Source organism: Artemia franciscana, chromosome 15 (genome assembly GCF_032884065.1).
Source record: "Artemia franciscana chromosome 15, ASM3288406v1, whole genome shotgun sequence".
In the NCBI taxonomy this organism is placed as follows: domain Eukaryota; kingdom Metazoa; phylum Arthropoda; class Branchiopoda; order Anostraca; family Artemiidae; genus Artemia; species Artemia franciscana.
The window spans coordinates 25838213-25858792 of NC_088877.1; the positions used below are offsets into that span (position 1 = coordinate 25838213).

Below are 20580 nucleotides of genomic sequence, written 5' to 3' on the forward strand. Positions count from 1 at the left end.
CATCTTATCAAGGATGTAGTTTTTTTTTCCTTTTTTTCAAAAAAGAGTTAACAGAAAATAATCAAAAACAAGAGCTAAGAGCTCATATGGCACTTGTGACGAGGCGAGAAGAGCTAAGAGCCAAGAGATCATATGGTATGAGCTCTAACAAAATTCTATGAATCAATAGATTGTTTTAAAAAGGAAAATAAGAGGCTTAATGCCGGTCAAGATTTAAAATAAGAGCTCTGAGTCACAAAGTCCTTCTAAATATCAAAATTCATTAAGATCCGATCACCCGCTCGTTAGTTATAAATACCTAATTTTTTCTAATTTTTCCTCTCCCTTTTGCCCCCCAGATGGTCGAATCTGGGAAAACGACTTTATCAAGTCAAATTGTGCAGCTCCCTGACACGCCTACCAATTTTCATCGCCCTAGCACGTCCAGAAGCACCGAACTCGCCAAATCACTGAACCCCTCCCCCCAACTCCCCCAAAGAGAGCGAATCCAGTACGATTCTGTCAATCACGTATCAAGGACATTTGTTTATTCTATCCACCAAGCTTCATCCCGATTCCTACACTCCAAGTGTTTTTCCAAGATTTCCCCCTCCAAATCCCCACAATGTCCAAAGATCTGGTCGGGATTTGAAATAAGAGCTCTGAGACATGAATTCCTTCTAAAAATCAAATTTCATTACGATCCGATCATCTATTCGTAAGATATAAATACTCCAATTTTCATGTTTTCCAAGAATTCCGGTTCCCCCTCCAACTCCCCCGAATGTCACAGGATCTGGTTGGAATTTGAAATTAGAACTTTAAAGCACAAGATCCTTCTGAATATCAAATTTCATTAATATCCTTTTGATATCCTTCTAAATATCAAATTTCATTAAGATCTGGTCACCCTTTCGTAAGTTACAAATACCTCAATTTTCAAAATTACCCCCCCCCCCCCTCAATTCCACCAAAGAGAGCAAATCCGGTCCAGTTATGTCAGTCACGTATCTTAGACAGGTTTCTATTCTTCCCATCCAGTTTTCATCCTGATCTCACCGCTTTAAGTATTTTCTAAGATTTCCGGTCCCCCCAACTGCCCCCCCCCAAATAACGCTTGATCCGGTTGAGATTTAAAATAAGATATCGGAGTTACGAGGTTCTTCTAAATATGAAGTTTCATGAAGATCCGATCACTCCTTCGTAAGTTAAAAATACGTCATTTTTCTTATTTTTCAGAATTACCCCCCCCCCCCCCCGCAATTGAGCGGATCCGTTCCAATTATGTAAACCACGTATGCAAGACTTCTGCTTATTTTTCCAACAACGTTTCATCCCAATCCCTCCAATTTAAGCGTTTCCCATCATTTTAGGTCTCCCCACCCCAAACTTCCCCCAATGTCACCAGATCCGGTCAGGATTTAAAATAAGAGCTTTGAGACACGATATCCTTCTAAAAATCAAATTTCATGGAGATCCAATCACCCGTCCGTAAGTTAAACATACCTTATTTTTTCTAATTTTTCAGAATTAACCCCCCCCCCTAACTACCCCAAAGAGAGCGGATCCGTTCTGGTTATGTCAATCATGTATCTAGGACTCGTGTTTTTTTTCCACCAAGTTTCATCCCGATCCCTCCACTCCAAGTGTTTTCCAATTTTTAGGTTTCTCCCTCCCAACTCCCCCCCCAAATGTCACCAGATCCGGTCGGGTTTAAAATAAGAGCTCTGAGCCACCATATCCTTCTAAATATCAAATTTTATTGAGATCCGATCACCCGTTCGTAAGTTAAAAATACCTCATTTTTTTTTGTTTTTTAAAGAAATACCCCCCCCCCCCAACTACCCAAAAGAGAGCGGATCCGTTCCGTTTATGTCAATCATCTATATAGGACTTGTGTTTATTTTTCCCACCATGCTTCATCCCGATCCCTCCACTCTAAGTGTTTTCCAAGTTTTAGGTTTCCCCCTCCCAACTCCCCGCCCCCATCACCAGATCCGGTCGGGATTTAAAATAAGAGCTCTAAGACACGATATCCTTCTAAACATCAAATTTCATTGAGATCCGATCACCCGTTCGTAAGTTGAAAATACCTCATTTTTCTAATTTTTAAAAATTACCCCCCCCCCCCCCCAACTACCCCAAAGAGAGCAAACCAGTTCCGATTATGTCAATCATGTATCTGGGACTTGCGCTTATTTTTCCCATCAAGTTTCATCCCGATCCCTCTACTCTAAGTGTTTTCCAAGAATTTAGGTTTCCCCCCTCCAACTCCCCCCCAATGTCATCAGACCCAGTAGGGATTTAAAATAAGAACTCTGAGACACAATATCATTCCAAACATCAAATTTCATTAAGATCCAATAACCCGCTCATAAGTTAAAAATACTTCATTTTTTCTATTTGTTCCGAATTAACCGGCCCCTACTCCCCCCCCCCAGATGGGAAAATCGGGAAAACGATTATTTCTAATTTAATCTGGTCCGGTCCCTGATACGCTTGCCAAATTTCATCGTCCTAGCTTACCTGGAAGTGCCTAAAGTAGCAAAACCGGGACTTTAGGTTTCCCCCCTCCAACTCCCTCCAATGTCATCAGATCCGGTCGGGATTTAAAATAAGAGCTCTGAGACACAATATCATTCCAAAAATCAAATTTCATTAAGATCCAATCACCTGCTGATAAGTTAAAAATACTTCATTTTATCTATTTTTTGCGAATTAACCGGGTCCCCACTCTCCCCCAGATGGTCAAATCGGGAAAACGACTATTTCTAATTTAATCTGGTTCGGTCCCTGATACGCTTGCCAAATTCCATCGTCCTAGCTTACCTGGAAGTGCCTAAAGTAGCAAAACCGGGACCGACGGACAGACCGACAGAATTGGCGAATGCTATATGTCACTTGGTTAATACCAAGTGCCATAAAAAGAGTTAAATTAATATTTAAAGAGCAATGAATTGATAACTATCTCCATACTTTGTTTGATGCTACCCAGGGAAGGTAAAATTCTCAAATAACAATTGAATTTTAAAGTCTATTAGCAATATCACGCATAACCTTACAAATTACATTGTGCAACTTTGTTTACAGTTCTGAATAGGCTTGATCAATATAACAGTACAATATCAGACAAGGTTACAAACTAAAATTACGAAGGTCAGTCGCTAGGTTAGCTTCAAACACACCACGTTGGATAATTTGAAGGATCAAAGGTAAAACTAAGTTCGTTAAATTAGAACAGATTGGTACAGCTATCTGTTTGAATCATATGGGATAGGGGATGATAGACCACACATACATTCCCTGAAAAGATGAAAGGTTTTTAATGTTGGGGAAAATGTAAAACTTCAAGCCAGAAAAAAGGGAAACAAAAAGGTCCCACGAAGTTGGTTCTTACCGCCACGAAAAGTTATTTTCTTTGAAAAGTCGGTCGAAATGCTTGCAAATATGCTGTTTATATATTTAACATTAAAACACTAATAAATATTCAATCTTAAGTTTTAGCAAAATGTTTTGAAACTACTTGCACCATTTAAAAAAGAGGCTGCTTAGTGATTTCAGCGCTACCTTGTGGACGTGTTCTCGGTCGCAGGGGGTGAACTGGTATCATAGACTATAAAAGTCGGGGCCAAACCAAGTCCCCAGCAAATTAAAGAAGAATGGCTACAAGGTTCGTTCAGAAGGATTTCAGACGGGAAATCCTTCTGATGAACGCCTAACGGAGGCGCTCTCCATCGCAATGGGTGAACTCGTATCCCGTACTATAGATGCTGGTACCAAACCAAGTTCACAGGAGGTAATTGATCATATATCTTAGTCCCAGTCTGTTATCTCTGTGCCATTCCATGATAAGACAACCTTTTGGTAGAGTTAACAGTAGAGTTACCACTAATTTCATCTTTTCAGATAAATCAATAAAAAACAGGTTTTTTCAACTGAAAGTAAGGAGCAACATTAAACGCATAGAACAAGCGAAAATTATTTTGTATATGAGGGGGTTTCTCCTCAACACCTTGGTCTTTACACTAAAGTTTTTTAGTATTTAAGAATAAGCTTCTTATTGTTCTAATTAACCGAATATAGTGATTCAGGAGACGTTCTAAACATTGGGACACAATTCAAACTTTAGCGTAAGGAGCGAGGTATTGAGCAGGAGCAACCCCTCATATATGTAGTACTTTCTGTTTGTTTTAAGTTTTAATGTTGTCCTAACTTTCAGTTGAAAATTTTTTTTTATTTAATTTTTGATCGTTTCTTAAATAATTCCAGGAAATCTGGCTACACCTCCACGGAAATATCCCTCCTCCCCACGGATTTATTTTCTAGACAATTCAATCCTGGTGAAAATTTACCCTGGACGATTAACCTTACCATCTCCACGCGTAAAATTGAGTCGGCAACAAGAAAGCAAGACATAAGAAGAATTTCGTATAGGAATTCTGACAGATTTCCCCAGTGTTCCCAGCAGCAGAAATACGCCCCCTTCCCGAAAATGTATGCATACTTCTCAATAACGAATAATCTACAGAAGCAATTGACAAATTCTGTAACATAGACCTTTCCCCAGGGGCTGAGGGGGGGTTGTGATATCTCTAAAGGCATAGTCATTCGGCCTTTCAGTTATGTTGAGCAAAATGGCTATCTTAATATTTTGACCTGACGAATTTGAAAAAAAAAAAAACAGGGCGTGGAAGGAGGCCTAGTTGCCTTCCAATTTATTTGGTCACTTAAAAAGGGCGATAGAACATTTAATTTCCGTCCGAATGAGCCCTCTCACGATATCATAGGACCTCTGGATCGATACGGTCATCTCTAGGGAAAAAACGACAAATAAACACGAAGCCGATCCGTGATATTTCTTCTGGCAAAAAACACAAAATTCCACATTTTCTTTTTTTTAAGATAGAAGCTTAAAACCTCTACAATAGGGTTCTCTGATACCCTGAATCTGATTCTATATCATTAAGGTTCTATGGATTTTAGGGGTTGTTTCCCCCTTTTTTCAAGCAAATTTTATCAGGCTTGTAACCTTTGATGGGTAAGACTAAACTTTAGTCTTAATGGTAAAGCCTACTTTAACCATTTTTAGTTTGCCCCGTGGAAGAGGAGAGTCAATCAGAAATGGATGAATATGCGATCATCAGAACCTTGCTATATGCAGTAATACACACTTTAGAGCACTTGACGCGAAACTAAACATTTACTAAATCTGATTCTTTTGATATTGATATCAAAATTCTGCCTTTTAGAATTCCGGTAACTATTGAGACGGCTCGCTCCTTACTTACAGTCCGTTACCGCGAACTGTTTGATATTTAACCTTTATTTTACTTTGCTGTGATGACTCAATCCCATAAAACAACCGAAATCCCTTTTTCTTCTTCATTCTTTTTTAATGTCATACTTTTCCTTTGGTTGCTCAATTTTCCAGGGAGGGAAGGGTGGTTTCTCATAAGGGGGAGTTCCTGTGGGGAGGCGGGGGGGGGGGTTCCAGGGCGATAAGCCTAGAACTTTCAGCAATGGTAACTATAGTGTCAATTAATGTTGATAGTAAAAGTTTATTGCGAGAAAGATATTTCTGAGAATTTCGAAAGAGCTTGAAGCCCCTCGATACTGGAATCGGATGGAAATGAAACGTGCACCATTGGAATTACCATGGTTGAAACCCATCCAGTGAGGGTGAAATATTGAGAAGGGGCTTGTTTGAATGGAAATCGAAATATAAAGGGCCCTTTTAAAGTAATAAAAGAGATCGTACCACTGAATAATGATGTTTTCTTCAATTTTATGCCAAAAATAAATTCTTGCAATGTCAAATACCAAAGAATTGAAATTTTAAGATAACAAACCAATTTGTCATGATCTAAAACCCTCAACAACAGGTTTTAAGCCCCCTTCCCGTCTTGACAAACAGCAGCTAAGTGGCATTTTCTGCTTTTTCGGGCCACAAAACATCAATATTTGCATGAAGAGGATTGACATCCCATGGAATGTAAATTCCAAGACAACCAATTTATTTTTCGTGGTTTGAAACCCTTGAATGAAGTTTTTGAGGTCATCATCTTGAAAACCAAGAAATTCTTTGTTATTTAATTGTTAGGATGCGTCTTATTATTAATTTCTAATTCTTTTTTTTCTGTCAAGCTTACACTGCTACTGCAAGATCACGGATAGATTTTTAAGGGTTCATTTAAACCTATTACATCTCTCTATGCTTCTCTTATGAATTCGTAACTCCATCGTAAAGTGCCAAATTGTACCGAAAATTCCGATTTTTGGTTCTCATCCTTTCATCTTTTGAATGTATTTTTTACATACAAAAAGTATAAGCAAGTTTCGAAAGGAAAATTTTGTGAATGGATAAAACAGCATCACAGCTATCTAATTAAGGCAAAAATTTACTTTTTTACTTTGAAAATTAAAATCGAATATTATTACTTTGAAACATAAAACCATAAGATTGAAGAAAAAAAAAAAAAAAACTTCCATAGGGAATATGAGCCTGTAAGCTACTAATGGCAGCCAATTTAGCAGTAATCTTACTGAAAATTAATGCATAGGGGCACCAGACCAATGCTGGAGGTTTAGTTGATGCAGCAAAATAACTTTATTTATAGATTTGTTTTTTTATTTTTTTATAGATCTAGCGTAAATTCCTTAAAAAACAATTTATATCAAGAATTACCTATCCAGACCTTATTTTGCACAGTAGATCCAATCCTGAAAGGTTTTACTTGTTTAGCAAAAAGCCACTCAAGGGTATCTTCTACATACAAAATGTTTCTTTTTGGGACGCAGGAAAAAATCGACACCCAAAGCTTACGTTAAAATGTATTATATTTTATAACCTTAGTCATCAACTTAATATTTTGTATCGTAACTTTAGCTATTTTTAACTCATTAAAATCCCTATTTACATAACATATAACCTTTTCGAATTAGGGTTAATCGATAACTTTTTTTTACAAGTCTTTGAAAAAGTGCTACAATTAGACTGCTAAAAGCGAACTTCGGACGTGCAAAAAGTGAGTTGTAGGCCACATTTGACTCTTTCCTAGGAGCCTTTTATAGAATGATGGGACACTATAAAGTTCCAGGCAAGAGTTTTCAATTAATCTTATTTCAATGAGTAATTTTCACGTTTCTTAACCTTCTCCACTTTAAATAGCACTAAAGTGACATTTTTGGTGTCACAACGATTTAATCTGATGCTATCAAGACTAACCAAAAAAGGCATTTAAACGTGACTATTAGCTATCAAATGAGCCATAAATAACCTCTCCAGCATCTTCCAGGGACCTTCTAGCACTGCTGTAAAAAAGAAATAAAAAAAAGAAGGGAGACATCATCAGTGACCTGCTAGCACTGTCAAAAAAGAAGGGAGACATCACTGCTAGTCATGATGGTGATGTCATGAGGTATGACATCACTTATGTTTTAAGATGAGGATTGTAAACAATCAGTTCAGAGTTTTCAGCGATGGCGGCATTAAGGTGTGCTTTTCATTTTAGTTTGACGCCAAGATCTATGGCCCTCTGGCTCTTTTTCGGAATTCTCAAAAATGGGTTGTCACAATTATAAATTATTTGCTAGTGAATCTGAACGATAGCTCCTATTTCTGAATTGGCGTATATTAGGAAATTTTTCTCACTGCACAGTTTCTCAGAAAACACGTTTTTAAGCTTTTGGTTACTTTGGGACGTGGTTCACTCTTCACAAGTTGGAGGTTTCATTGGGATGGTTTTAGTTTCATAGTGAAATTACTTCAATGAGCCCATGGCTGACATTAAGCATTACTAAATGGTTATACGTAATATATTTATGCTCACGTTATGATGCTATTGCTTTGAAAAAGGAAAACCACGGGAACTAGAATACTGCTTACTAAGTCGTTATTCTATTTTTTTTTCACCGAAAATGCAAATTGGTGATAGAAATATCAATTATCGTACGTTAACATATATGCTACAATCCAACGACGATGAATAGTTTTGGTTTTATGGATGTTTTCTAATTATTTTCCTATTTTTTAGTTGAAAATGCGTGCCTGTAATTCAATTACTGTTTTGTTATTTCTAGGAACGATGAAGCTATCCTGCGCAATAATGATCATTTGCAGCATAATGTTGAAATCCATTCATGCCAAGTGCCCCAAAGGCTGGTCTTTGCACGGAGGGTCATGTTACATATTTGAAACAGCGGCAAAAGATTACAGGGAATCCCGAAACAGATGCAAAGAAGTAGGTGGTGACTTGCCCGTCCTCAGGTCTATTGAGGAGCAAAACTTCGTAAAAGAAATGGCGAAACAGCACGATGAAAACACGTGGATTGGCTTAGATAGCACAGAATCAGTGCGACAGTTTGACCTGGATTTCAAATGGATTGATAGTACCTATCCATACTTTGACTACTGGGCGGAAGGTCAGCCAGGTCCAACAGAGAGGCCCAAATGTGTTCAGATATGTAAACATCACGGTTGGAAATGGACAGCTTTTCCCTGCCATTCAACAAGCTGCTTTGTTTGTCAAAAACCTGAGCAATGATTTTACTTGAAGTTCCAAAAACTGTGATTTTTTCTTTGCATATTTATAGTTTCTTTTGGAAAAAAACTAGGCGTATTTTGTCCTTGAGTATTTTATAAATTAAATTCTTTGGTTACTTCTTAGAATCTTGGGCGTAACTAAATGTGTTAAAAATACATGCTTTACCAAATCGAACATGCTTTGATAGACCTAAATATAGAATTTAACAAGTACCTATAATAACTTGTAGAATGCACTTCAGGGATTAAAAAGCAAATCAAATGGACAGCCGATGGAGTAAAGTGTAAAGCCACTACTAATACTACTCCTACTACTAATAATAATAACCCACTGCAGCACCAAGGTGCCTGAGGCCAACACAGCTACGCATGTTCCTATTCCTCCAGCCTAATCTATTCAAGGCCTCCCTCTTTACACCCTCCCATTTCCATTAAATATTTATTTATGACATCCTCCCCACCAAGACGAGGACGACCTGCCTTCCGTGTAGCCCAAGATGGTTGGCCAAAAAGGACAACCTTCGGCATATGTCATCCTTCATCCGCAGAACATGGCCTAGTCATATCAACCTTTCTTTCATTATAGCCCTAGAAAGCGGGATTGAACAACATTTTTCGTACAACCTACTGTTTGAAATACGGTCAGTCAGCCGGGTACCCGGAAAAATCTGTAGGCAATTTCTCTGGAAAACATCTAGTAAATTTTCGTCCGCTTTTCGAAGCACCCATGCTTCAGAGCCATATTTGACCACTGTCATCACTGTAGCTTCCAATATTCTTGGATAAGAATATTCTTCCATATAAGGTTTGCTGTCTTACCATCACGTGAATACCATGTCAACTTATGGGCCATTTATGACCAAATACCGTATTGGTTATAATTAGGTTATTACACCTAAAGAATTGCAAAACTCTGTAGCCATTAATGTTTTCATTTCCTACACGAAATTTACCTAAGCTAGGATACCACCTATCCATGTTTCTACCAACCTGGGCATTAAAATCTCCTAGCAAAAACACCATATTTCTACCTGGTACCCTGTCTATTTGCTCCTGTAGCTCTAAGAAAAATTCATCTGAGTCACTAGTATCTCCATCAGTTGTTCAACAGGGGCATATACCACTATAACTGATACCCTGAACTTTTTAGTCATAAAATGAGCAATTAGTTTTCTATTATTAATACCTTACCTGCCTAAACAAGACTCAGCTGCTTCCTTATTCATCAAGAGCCCTACTCCCTCTCTATATACCCCGTCCTTCCTGCCTGAGTAAAGAAATTCTATGTCATCTAATTTCATGCTTCCTACCCCTGGGATATGAGTTTCTGAAACTCCTAATAAATTCAGTTCAAACCGTCCGAATTCGTCAGTGAAAATGTCGATTTGATAGTCATTTTTTAACGTTTTAACATTCCGAATTCCAATTTTTATGTTCTTTAAATCATTGAAACTATTTTGGCCTCAGGAAAAGCAATAATCTCGGATGCCAGTGCAGGACTGGGACCAACATATCTTCTCAAGCCTATACCGAAGCGCTTAAGCTTGCTTAGAACCGGACAGCAAAAAGTCCGTGGGAATTCCAGTAAGTTGAAGGCTTTGTGCAATCCTAGGCCCATCTTGGTCATAACACGGTTTTTAGCACTTGGCGATGCTCTTCTATCAACAAGAGTCGAAATCCTGCACAGACAGTCCCAAGCCTATTACCTCCTACTCATTATATATTCATACCTACAAATATTATGCTACTACAGGGAGGCAACCCATAGTAGATAAATTAGCTAGGAAGAGGTTTCAGCGCGAAAACACCCATCAAAACAAACCAAGCCCAGAATATCCAATAGTCAGAATCCCGTAAGAGTGCTGTGTTGTTTACTAGGCTATAATTTCCTCAAGGGGTGCTACTCCTCAAGTGGGAATAGTTAACCGCTAGTTCCCCAGTCTTGTAGGTACCCCGAAAGGGTCGAGACAGCCCTTTACAGAGGCCGTTGTCCCAGGATCTGGATCTTACGCCCTGCCGGAGTTATCCTCCAATAGAGGATCCTCCTACGATGGAGTTCTGCATCACCTTGCAATTTAACCCATTACTGGGAGCAATTTAGGAGCAAATTTTGTCAAATTAAAAATGATTTCATAGCTTAACATTAGCCCTTCTTTTGTGTCATTCAAAACTCAACACGTGGCTCTATTCTGATTCTTCGGTAGGGTGTTTTGGCTTATCTGTATATTCCTCCTCCTTCTTGGAAAAATTTTCTGTCTCTTGTAAGGGGATCCTACATTTTTAAGTGAGTCATTTTTTTTTTTAACAAAACTGAATTTAGTTAAAATTTGTTTGTGCAACATTGGCCCTAGACGATTTATCTAAGTAAATAAGTGACGAAGAACTTTCAACTCTGTTGGATTTATATTTCCGAAAGAGTAGTCTGTATGGCGAATATTTTTGAAAATTAAGTTTTGAAATCACTTCTTCTAATGTTCTAAAGGGTTCGCTATTTTTGCATTTTTCGTCTTTTAGGATAGCAGATGCCTCATTAGCTTCACTTCTTAGTGCCCAATCTACTGAATAACACTTTCACATAGACTTTTTGTAAAAAATTAATCAGCACACGAAAAGCTTGCATGAGGGTGCTGTGAATACAATGGCAACAAAATAAGAAAATAACAATTAACAGAATTGGAGAAAATTAGTGAAATGAGTTTTCAAACATTTTAAAGAGATAAGATTTTAGGGGGATACCAAGGAACTATACACAGATTAAAACACAAATAATCGTGCACGTACGAAACATCCATTTCGTAACTCGGAACAATACAAAATTGTTTTCCTTTTTTTTTAATTTATCAGCACCGTAGAAGTAAAACTATCATTTAAAATTAGGAAAAACTAATTAGTTCTAAAACAATTCATTCTGACTATTTTCAATAGTAGCTTAGAGTACTCAGTAGCTACATGAAAAAAATTCAAATTTAAACTAATCAAAATATCTAATCTCTTTGTAATTGGACCCTGTTTATTCCGAGGCTTAAACGCTTTCGACCATTCACGACAAATTAATAATAAAAAAAGGTCGTTTCAAATAAAAGTAAAGAACGACACAACCTAAAGCTAATTCTTCCTGCTAATTCTTCCAGCTGCCGAGAAGTCAGTCACTGCTACAGGGCTTCGTTGTTATCCTCGTCATGTCTTGCTGCAGTGTTAGCACACAATGTCCCTTTCAACTGCCCAACGGAAAAGCTGCAAGGTAAACCATTAAGGCGGCAGCTGTGTCTGAGACTCACACCTACTGGTGCACTGGCGCCAAACCATCTTCGGCAGATTTTTCGGTGCTGGTGCAACATTTATCGTAATGGGAAGATACATATTCCGTGACAAAGAAACGAGCAAAAATTAACATGAGTAGGGCGCGTAACCCCTATGCCTCCGCAAGACCCGATCACTACTGAAAAAACAAATAAATAAACAAATGACCGTGGATTGTTAGTTAAATTGACATATACTGACATTTCCTCGTTAAATTTTTGATAATTTTCCATTTATGAAAGTTAGAAAGGTGAAAACATTTCAAACGTATTTTGTTTTCAATAATTATTTTTATTTATTTAAATTGTAAGAGAAGAAATAGTCATAGTAGTATCCCCAGAAGTTTCAACTTAATACCCCCAGTCGTTCTCGATACATTGCTGAGGTGTTTTATTGGCAACAATTTAACACAATGTCTTTAGATTTACTTTCAAGCAAAATTTAATTTTAAAACATAATGGGAAAATTACATAGATACGAGATGTGGGGCTATCCACCCTCCGACCAGTCTGAGTCTTAAAAAGGGCACTAGAACTTCTTATTATGAATCCAGTGAGCCCCCTCCGAATTTTATGCGATCACCGTTTCTATATATACCTTATATGTCCCCAGGACATAACTTAACAGCTCTTGCCCTGAGGGTTGTGTGTGGAAAATTTTATTTGATGTGTTTGGGGAAATGGTGGCCGTGGGAGGGGGGTTAGTTACACTTTAATTGCTTTTGACTGTTAAAAAGGACACTGGTCCTTTCAATTTTCAATCGAATGAGCTCTTTTCGAAGTTTCTACGACAACAAATGACCATCTCAAAATCAAAATCGGATGTATTTCGGGAAAATAAGAGGTGTGTGTAGGGAGGGGTATCCACCTTTCGATCATTCTGAATCTTAAAAAAGCACTACAACTTCTGATATATACCTTATATGCCCCCCAAGGCATAACTTACAACCCTTGCCGTGAGGGCTGTAAGACGTTGTCATCTTCAAAGACATAACTTGCAGACCTTTGAATTACCTTCAATAAAATGGCTATCTCAAAGTTTTTATTGGATGTGTTTGGGGAAATTATGGACGTCGGAGGAGGGTTAGTTGCCCTCCCATCACTTTTGACTATTAAAAAGGCACTGACTGCTTCAGTTTCAAGTCAAATGGGATGTTTTCAAAGGTTCTTAGACAACAAATGGTCATCTCAAATCTTCTATAAGAATTTCAGGAAAATACGAGATGTGGGGGGGGGAGTCCACCCTCTTATCTTTTTGAATCTTAAAAAGGGCACTACATCTTCTGATTACCAATCCAATGAGCCCCCTTCGAAGTTTGTACGATCCCCCTTTCTATACATATACCTAATATGACCCCAGAGCATAACTTACAATCCTTAACCTTAGGGATCTGGGGTTGTCATCCTCAAAAACATAATTTCCAGACCTTTCAATTACTTTGAACATAATGGCTATCTAAAAATTTGGATTGGATGGTTTGGGGAAATGATGGGCGCGGGGTGGGGGCTTGTTGTCCTCCAATCACTTTAGACTAATAGAAATGGTCCTAGTACTTTCAATTTCCAATCGAATGAGCTTATTTCGAAGTTTCTGCGACAGCAAATGACCATCTCAAAATTAAAACCCGATGCATTTCGGGAAAATACAAGGTGTGGTATCCACCCTTCGATCACTCTCAATCTTAAAGAGGACACTAGAACTTCCGATAACCCATCCAATGAACCCCTCCAAAGTTTATACGATCAAACTTTCTACATCAGCCTCATATGCACCCAGGGAATAACTTACAACCCTTACCCTGAAGGCTGTGGGAGGAATGTCATCCTCAAAGACATAATTTCTGGATTTTTCAATTATGTTGAACAAAATGGCTATCTCAACAGTTTGCTTAGACGTGTTTGTGGAAGTGATGAGCATGAAAGGGGGGTGTATTTGCCCTCCAAACACTTTTGACGATTAAGAAGGGGACTAACCCTTTCAATTTCCTATCGAATGAGCTCTTTTCGAGGTTTCTTCGACAACAAATGGCCATCTCAAAATTTCTACCAGATGCAATTCAGGAAAATACGAGGTGTGTGGTATCAACCCTTCAATCAATCTGAATCTCAAAAAGGGCACAAGACCGTCTGATGAAAAATCCAATGAGCCCCCTCCGTCGCTTATACGATTACCCTTTCTATATATACCTTATATGCCTACATATAACAAGAGCATTACTTATAACCCTTGCCCTGCAGTCTGGGGGGGGGCTGTCATCCTCAAAGACATAATTTCCGGACCTTACAATTACATTGAATAAAATGGCTATCTCAAGAATTTGATTGGAAGTTTTCGGGGAAATGGTGGGCGTGGAACGTACTACTTAAAAAGGTTGTACCTTTTTCAATTTCCAATCAAATGAGCTCTTTTCGAAGCTTCTACCGCAAAAGAGGCCATCTCAAAATTTCTATCAGATACATGTTAGGAAAACACGAGGTGTGGGGGGTATCCACCCTCCGATGACTCTGAATCTGAAAAAGAACACTAGAACTTCTGATTACCAGCCCAATGAGCCCCTTCGGATGTTTTTACTAATAACCTTTCTATATATGCCATATATGCCCCCAGGGTATAACTTACAACCCTTGCCCCGAGGACTCTGGAGGGTGCCATCCTCAAAGGTATAATTAACAGATCTTTCATTTACGTTGAAAAAAAAATGTCTCTCTCAAAAATTTTATTTGATGTGTTTCAGGAAATGGTGGCCGTGGGAAGGGGGTTAGTTCCCCCTCCCCCCAATCACTTTCGACTATTAAAAAGAGCACTAGCCCTTCAAATTTTCAATCGAATAAGCCTTTTTCGAATTTTCCATGACAACAAATGGTCATCTCAAAATTTCTATCAGATGCATTTCGGGAGAATATGAGGTGTGTGTGTGTGTGTGGGGGGGGGGGGGGTGTCCAACCTCCCATAACTTTGAATCTCAAGAGGCATTAAAACTCCTGATTAGCAACCCAATGAGCCCACTCCAAAGTTTATATGATCACCCTTTTTATATATACCTTTTATGTCCCCAGGGAAAAAATTACAACCCTCATCCTGAGGGCTCTGGGGGGGGGGTTATCATCCTCAAAGACATAATTTCCATACCTTTCATTTACGTTGAACAGTAAAATTTTGATTGGATGTGTTTGGAAAAATGATGGGCTTGGGAGGGTGGTTAGTTGCCCTCCAATCCCTTTCAACTACAAAAATTGCACTAGCCCTTTCAATGTCCAATCGAATGAGCCTTTTTCAAATTTTTTCCGACAGAAAATAATCATCTGAAAAATTCTATCAGATACATTTCGGGAAAATACGAGGTGTGTTTTCTCCACCCATCCATCACTCTGAATCTCAAAAAGGGCACTAAAAATCTGAATAGCAATCCAATAAGCCCCTCCGAAGTTTATACGATCATCCTTTCTATATATCAATATTATATGCCACCAGGGCATGACTTACAACTCATTTGATACGAAGTGCCCTGGTCTACAAAAAAAAAAAAAAAAAAAAAAAAAAAAAAAAAAAAAAAAAAAAAAAAAAATCCCGACATCTCTCTTTACTTAGTCAGCGCTATTGCGCTGTCTATGATTGATTATCCGAAACCTAAGTTCCAAAAGCGGGAATTTGTGTTGTAATCATTCACATATTGACGTGAAAACTACATTCATATGGCATGGTCTCTTACAAACGATTCCGTACTAGGCACATGGGACACACAGGTGCCGCCAGGGTTTAAGTTTGGAGGAAGGATTTAATGGATGTTTCAGACGAAATTGTCCTGTGTGCCGACAAATGCTGATACTTAACCTAAATTTCTAAGGTAAATAGGTAATTTTTTAAGGTTAGACCCCCCCCCCCTAGCTGCTCGCCTGACTGTGTTTTTAATCAATTGAATCTTGGATCTTTCACCCACGCAAGTGAACATTCATCAAACAGAAATGGTTAGTTTATTGTATTCTTTTGGCTGTACGTTCTTGAACCTACCGTACATTTCGAATATTGCTGCACCAGGTGTATATTGACAACAAATATACTTTGACCTCATTTTAATCACCTCTGCTATCTATGTCAGGGTCAGACTTAACTGGTGGGTCCACCCCCTAAGGACTGGACAAGCAAAAAGCAAAAATTACCTGAGGAAACATGGCCCCATGTCCTGAATGAGTAAAAAAAAAAAAAAAAAAAAAAAAAAAAAAAAACAATATCTGATATTTTTTTCCCTTATCCGATGATGACACTGACTCCGTATCAGCCTGATAATATCGGCTGGCCGATATATCGGTCGGACCCTAATCATAATAACAACACAAGTATAGGAAAGTAATTTATTGAGATAAAATCAATACTTACAATTATCTATACAACTTTATATCGCCCTAATCGTCCCTGAGTCACTGACGTAGCCATTTTCATCATTTCCTCCTTAAGGATCCTTTGCACTTCCGCACTTGCTTTCGAAACGGCCATTTCATCAGTACTTTCAATGGCCAAGTAAAGTTTTCTTTCACCCTCAGGCGGTTGCTTCCCAGGGGCTACGTAAGTTCCACGAACCGTGATACCTGCTTCTGAATATTCAGCAATTTGAAGAAGGGCTTCCTACAAAGAAAGCAAAGGGACTAAGATGATGTCTATAAATAATCTTTGATAATGCGTTTATTATACGAACATATTGCACAATCTAAACAAAAAGCATATAAGCTGAAAATAGACAGAGAATGAGAGAAAAAGAGAGACAAAGAAAGAAAGGAAGAGAGAGAGAAAGGGAAAGAAACGGACATATGTATGTTTTATATGTTGACCTGCAGGGTGGTTAAACCTGCGTAAGTCAGTTTTTCCCCGAGTTTGGCCATAATGCCAAGGGGGATATGCCATTTCTAATAAAAGCCAAATAATTGTGGAAAGCATTTACAAGGAATCAAAACTTTGAAATAAACTTTAGGTTAGGATTAGTATGTTTTGTAAGAACTACAATAATATTGAGCCAGGCACAGGACAGACAAGAGGGTGGAACAGGGGGCAACTCTGGGGTCCGAGTCTCGACCCGGGTCTGCTGGTACGGCAGAATGTAAAATTAATTTCTGTACATATAATCTGCTCAATTCAAAAGTTTAGGATGGTTTTCAGTGTATTCAGTATTATTTTAATTTTTACATTGCCTTATTGCAATCGCGAGTGAGCAAATTAATACAGCTATCAAGCACTTTAGTAATGAATTGATATTAGCGTAACATAATGAGGCGGAGGAGGCTGGAACACGCCCGCGACAAACGCAAAACTGCTATTACACGATCCAAATTCGCAAATGCGAGGCAATGACCAATATTCATCTATGCACAGTCTCAAGCATATCCCGTTTGAATGTTTGACTGTCGATGCTATGTTTTGTTTTAGCTGACAGTCCATCACTGGTTCAACTGTATGTTTACGATGCAATGCAATGTTCGTGAGTTGTTATAGTTTCGTTATAGAATTAGTGAACTTGCAATAAGTTATAAACATAAGTCTGGTGTTCAAAAAAAGGAAAGCGAAGGAAAAAAAGATTTGAAAGAAAAGGAATCACAAAAATTCCAGTTGTCTCTTGCACATTTTCTTTTTAAACCCCCACTACGTCAACTAAGGCTTTGGTCGAAGTAGGAAGCAATGACACAGTAGGTTTACATTCAGTTACCATAAAAACAAAACAGAACAAAAGAAATCTGTTGCTGATAATGTAAAAGTAAGCCTAAGTGAGCCTTGGCCAACTGTCTGCTGTGCCCTAATCCCAGCCCCAGCCAGTCTCAAATACAAGAAAATAGTTCAACATAGGGGACCTACCTTTAATGCTAGCCACGACTTACGCTATCATTACATTCCGTTGCCAAATCACTTCCCAGAAGATTTGGCCGGATGTTCTGTTCCAACCTCTGTTTTTTAAAGAAAATCACAAATAGTGAGCTAGATAACCGAGATTGGCTTGTTTGGAGCAAATTTAAGAAAATATTTTTCCGTTTACCTTGTGGGGTACTGAACATGCTGCATAAGGCACAATGTTCTTCTTTAACACTTCCTGAAAGCTCTTCTGTAGCGAAACGGTGGGAAAAGCTGTTTGATATAGTGCGAAAAAATGAAAATAATTCTGATTATAAAGCTTGTTAAGTTCAGTGGTAGTCAGAGATGATCAAATCGAAAAAAGATAAAAATGTGACTGGACTACTTCTGCATTCAATTCAGCAAGAAAAGATAAATGGCACAATCTATTAAAGCGACTGCTCAATGTTAGTTTGTTAACGTTAGAACTATTTGCTAACTACGATGCCATTTTGAACGAACCATTAAATAAACTACGCTCTTTTCAAGAGATTAATTTAAAAACTTTTGCAAAAAAAGTTTATTAAAGAAAAGTAAAGACGTCCATTAAGCCAAAAATGAGCAGAAATAAAGTGAAATAACCTTCCAAGCATAAAACTGCGACAAATCACTTCCAATACACATATTAAACTCAAAACGAAATGAAATTGCAATAAATTGCCGAGTCAAACTCAAAACTAGCATAAATTGACCTGAGTAGGACTGATAACCCCCATTCTATCTCAAGACCAGAAAATGATTTGCGCGTTCCCGAAACAAAAAAAAAGAAAAGAAAAAAAGAAAAAGACCATGGATTGTTAGTTTAATAATTATTCCTTAAAGTTTTGATCATTTTTTATTTATGAAAGTGAGAAAAGTGATAACATTTAAAACGTATTTCGTTTTCAGTAAAGCCCAGTTATGTTCTGGTCTTGAGAAGGCAGGAGGGTTATCAGCACTACTCACGTTAATTTTTGCTCGTTTTGAGTTTGACTCGGCAATTTATTGTAATTTCGGTTCGTCTTGAGTTTAATTTATTTATGTGGACTTCTTCGATACGAAGTGCACTGGCCAAAAGCAAACCAAAATTAAACTAAAAATAAAAATTATATATTGTGCCCACATCACTCTTTACACAGGCAGTACTATTGTGCTATTTATGATGAAAGAATGCAAGTGCATTGTTTGTCTCATAACATTCAGAATGAGTTTATTAGTTTTTGGGCTGCCCAAGTGACAAGAAAAGTCCTAGAAGAGAGAAAAAGCAAGGTACTGTGCTGTAATTGTTTATGCAACACCTGGCTCAAAGCATGTCGAGCAGACTACTTTTCTTCTAAGATGTTTAAATTTTTCTGCTCAGGAAAATCAGCCCTATACAGTTGTTGTGCTTTACTGACTTTTAATAAATAAAAAAAAGTGAAAACCCATTGTTTAGCTTATTTTAAACAAGCTAAGATAGTGTGGAATTCCATTGGAAAATTATAAAAGCCAGGGCAGCGACAATTGTAGCAATATGAAAGCTAATTATAATTGAAAGGCCAATAATGTTGAAAGGTAACATGAAAGGCCACCATTTTCTTTGCCAATAGCGAGGCTGATCCCCCTGCTTGCACTTGTTGTTCCTTGAACCTAAGCAGAGAAAAAGCGGCAGAGATTTATTGAAATGCAATGACTTTTTTGGACTAGTTCAAAAATTGAACAAGGTTTTTGGTTCTAGTCCCTATAGATGGGAAATTCTCAAATACCAAGCGATCTTCATTCAGTATCCAAAACTCGCTGGTCAACCAGAATAGACAGTATTAAACCACTTGCTGCAAATCCAACTGGATTATAAAGGCCTTTGATGAACTTGATTTAACTGCAGAAAATCGTCGAGACATAGATGGGCTGTAAACCTATTTCCAAACATTTAGCTCCGTTCTATTTGCATCTATTTGGTTGAAGATTCTAAATTCAGTAGAGATAATAAACAGTGGTGCAGTGTCGTGACGGAACGTTGGATGTTCCATATAAAACCAGAGTTCTTTGATAGAAGACTTGAAGAATCTTCGCTTTGAAGGGTGGGGTCAAATACAGCACAGCTCAGATAGTGGCTAATACCATGGACTGGCCCTAACAAATTCAAGAGAATTATAAAAGAAGAAAAGAACGAAAGAGACCCGCTGGTGAAGACTGCGAGGATAGTTTTTTCGTCCAACACGCCATCAACTGAATTTAGTTATCGTGAATTGTTATATAAGCATTTTTCTCAGTTAAACCTATATAACAAGAGCTAAGAGCTCATATGACACTTGTGACGAGGCCAGAAGAGGTAAGAGCCAAGAGATCATATGGTATGAGCTCTAGCAAAATTCTAAGAATCAATAGATTGATTTAAAAGGGAAATCAGAGGCTTAATGCCGGTCGGGATTTACAATAAGAGCTCTGAGTCACGATGTACTTCTAAATATCAAAATTCATTAAGATCCGATCATCACTCGTAAGTTATAAATACCTCATTTTTTCTAATTTATCCTCTCCCTTTAGCCCCGGAGATGGTCGAATCTGGGAAAACGACTTTATCAAGTCAATTTGTGCAGCTCCCTGACACGCCTACCAATTTTCATCGTCCTAGCACGTCCAAAAGCACCAAATTCGCCAAAGCACTGAACCCTACCCCCCAACACCCCCAAAGAGAGCGAATTCAGTACGGTTACGTCAATCACGTATCTACGACATTTGCTTATTCTGTCCACCAAGCTTCATCCCGATTCCTTCACTCTGAGTGTTTTCCAAGATTTCCAATTTCCCCCTCCAACTCCCCCAAAGTCAACAGATCTGGTCGGAATTTGAAATAAGAGCACTGAGACATGGATTCCTTCTAAATATCAAATTTTATTAAGATCCGGTCACCCGTTCTTAACTTAAAA

General features: G+C 38.1%; 3 protein-coding genes across 5 annotated transcripts in view; 1 reads left to right on the forward strand and 2 right to left on the reverse strand.

Moving 5' to 3' along the window:
* LOC136036253 (CD209 antigen-like protein E) overlaps window positions 1–8696 on the forward strand; it is a 51618-nt gene extending 42922 nt beyond the window's left edge. For 2 of the 3 annotated variants that reach the window (XM_065718373.1, XM_065718374.1), the window contains one exon: window positions 8059–8696. In XM_065718373.1, the coding sequence (XP_065574445.1) occupies window positions 8059–8522 (464 nt within the window). In that variant the 3' untranslated portion in view covers window positions 8523–8696. Of the gene's footprint in view, window positions 1–3049; window positions 3192–8058 lie in introns of those variants that run through there. The other variant, XR_010619674.1, reaches the window with a different exon arrangement.
* The window catches only part of LOC136036251 (inactive dipeptidyl peptidase 10-like), a 209248-nt gene extending 193035 nt beyond the window's left edge, over window positions 1–16213 (reverse strand). The window contains exon 1 of the mRNA XM_065718370.1: window positions 16196–16213. The gene's annotated coding sequence lies outside the window, so the exon portion shown is untranslated. The remainder of the gene's footprint in view (window positions 1–16195) is intronic.
* Window positions 16157–20580, reverse strand: part of LOC136036250 (probable ATP-dependent RNA helicase DDX46) — a 139247-nt gene continuing 134823 nt past the window's right edge. The window contains exon 20 of the mRNA XM_065718367.1: window positions 16157–16441. Coding sequence (XP_065574439.1) covers window positions 16202–16441 — 240 coding nt within the window. The 3' untranslated portion in view covers window positions 16157–16201. The remainder of the gene's footprint in view (window positions 16442–20580) is intronic.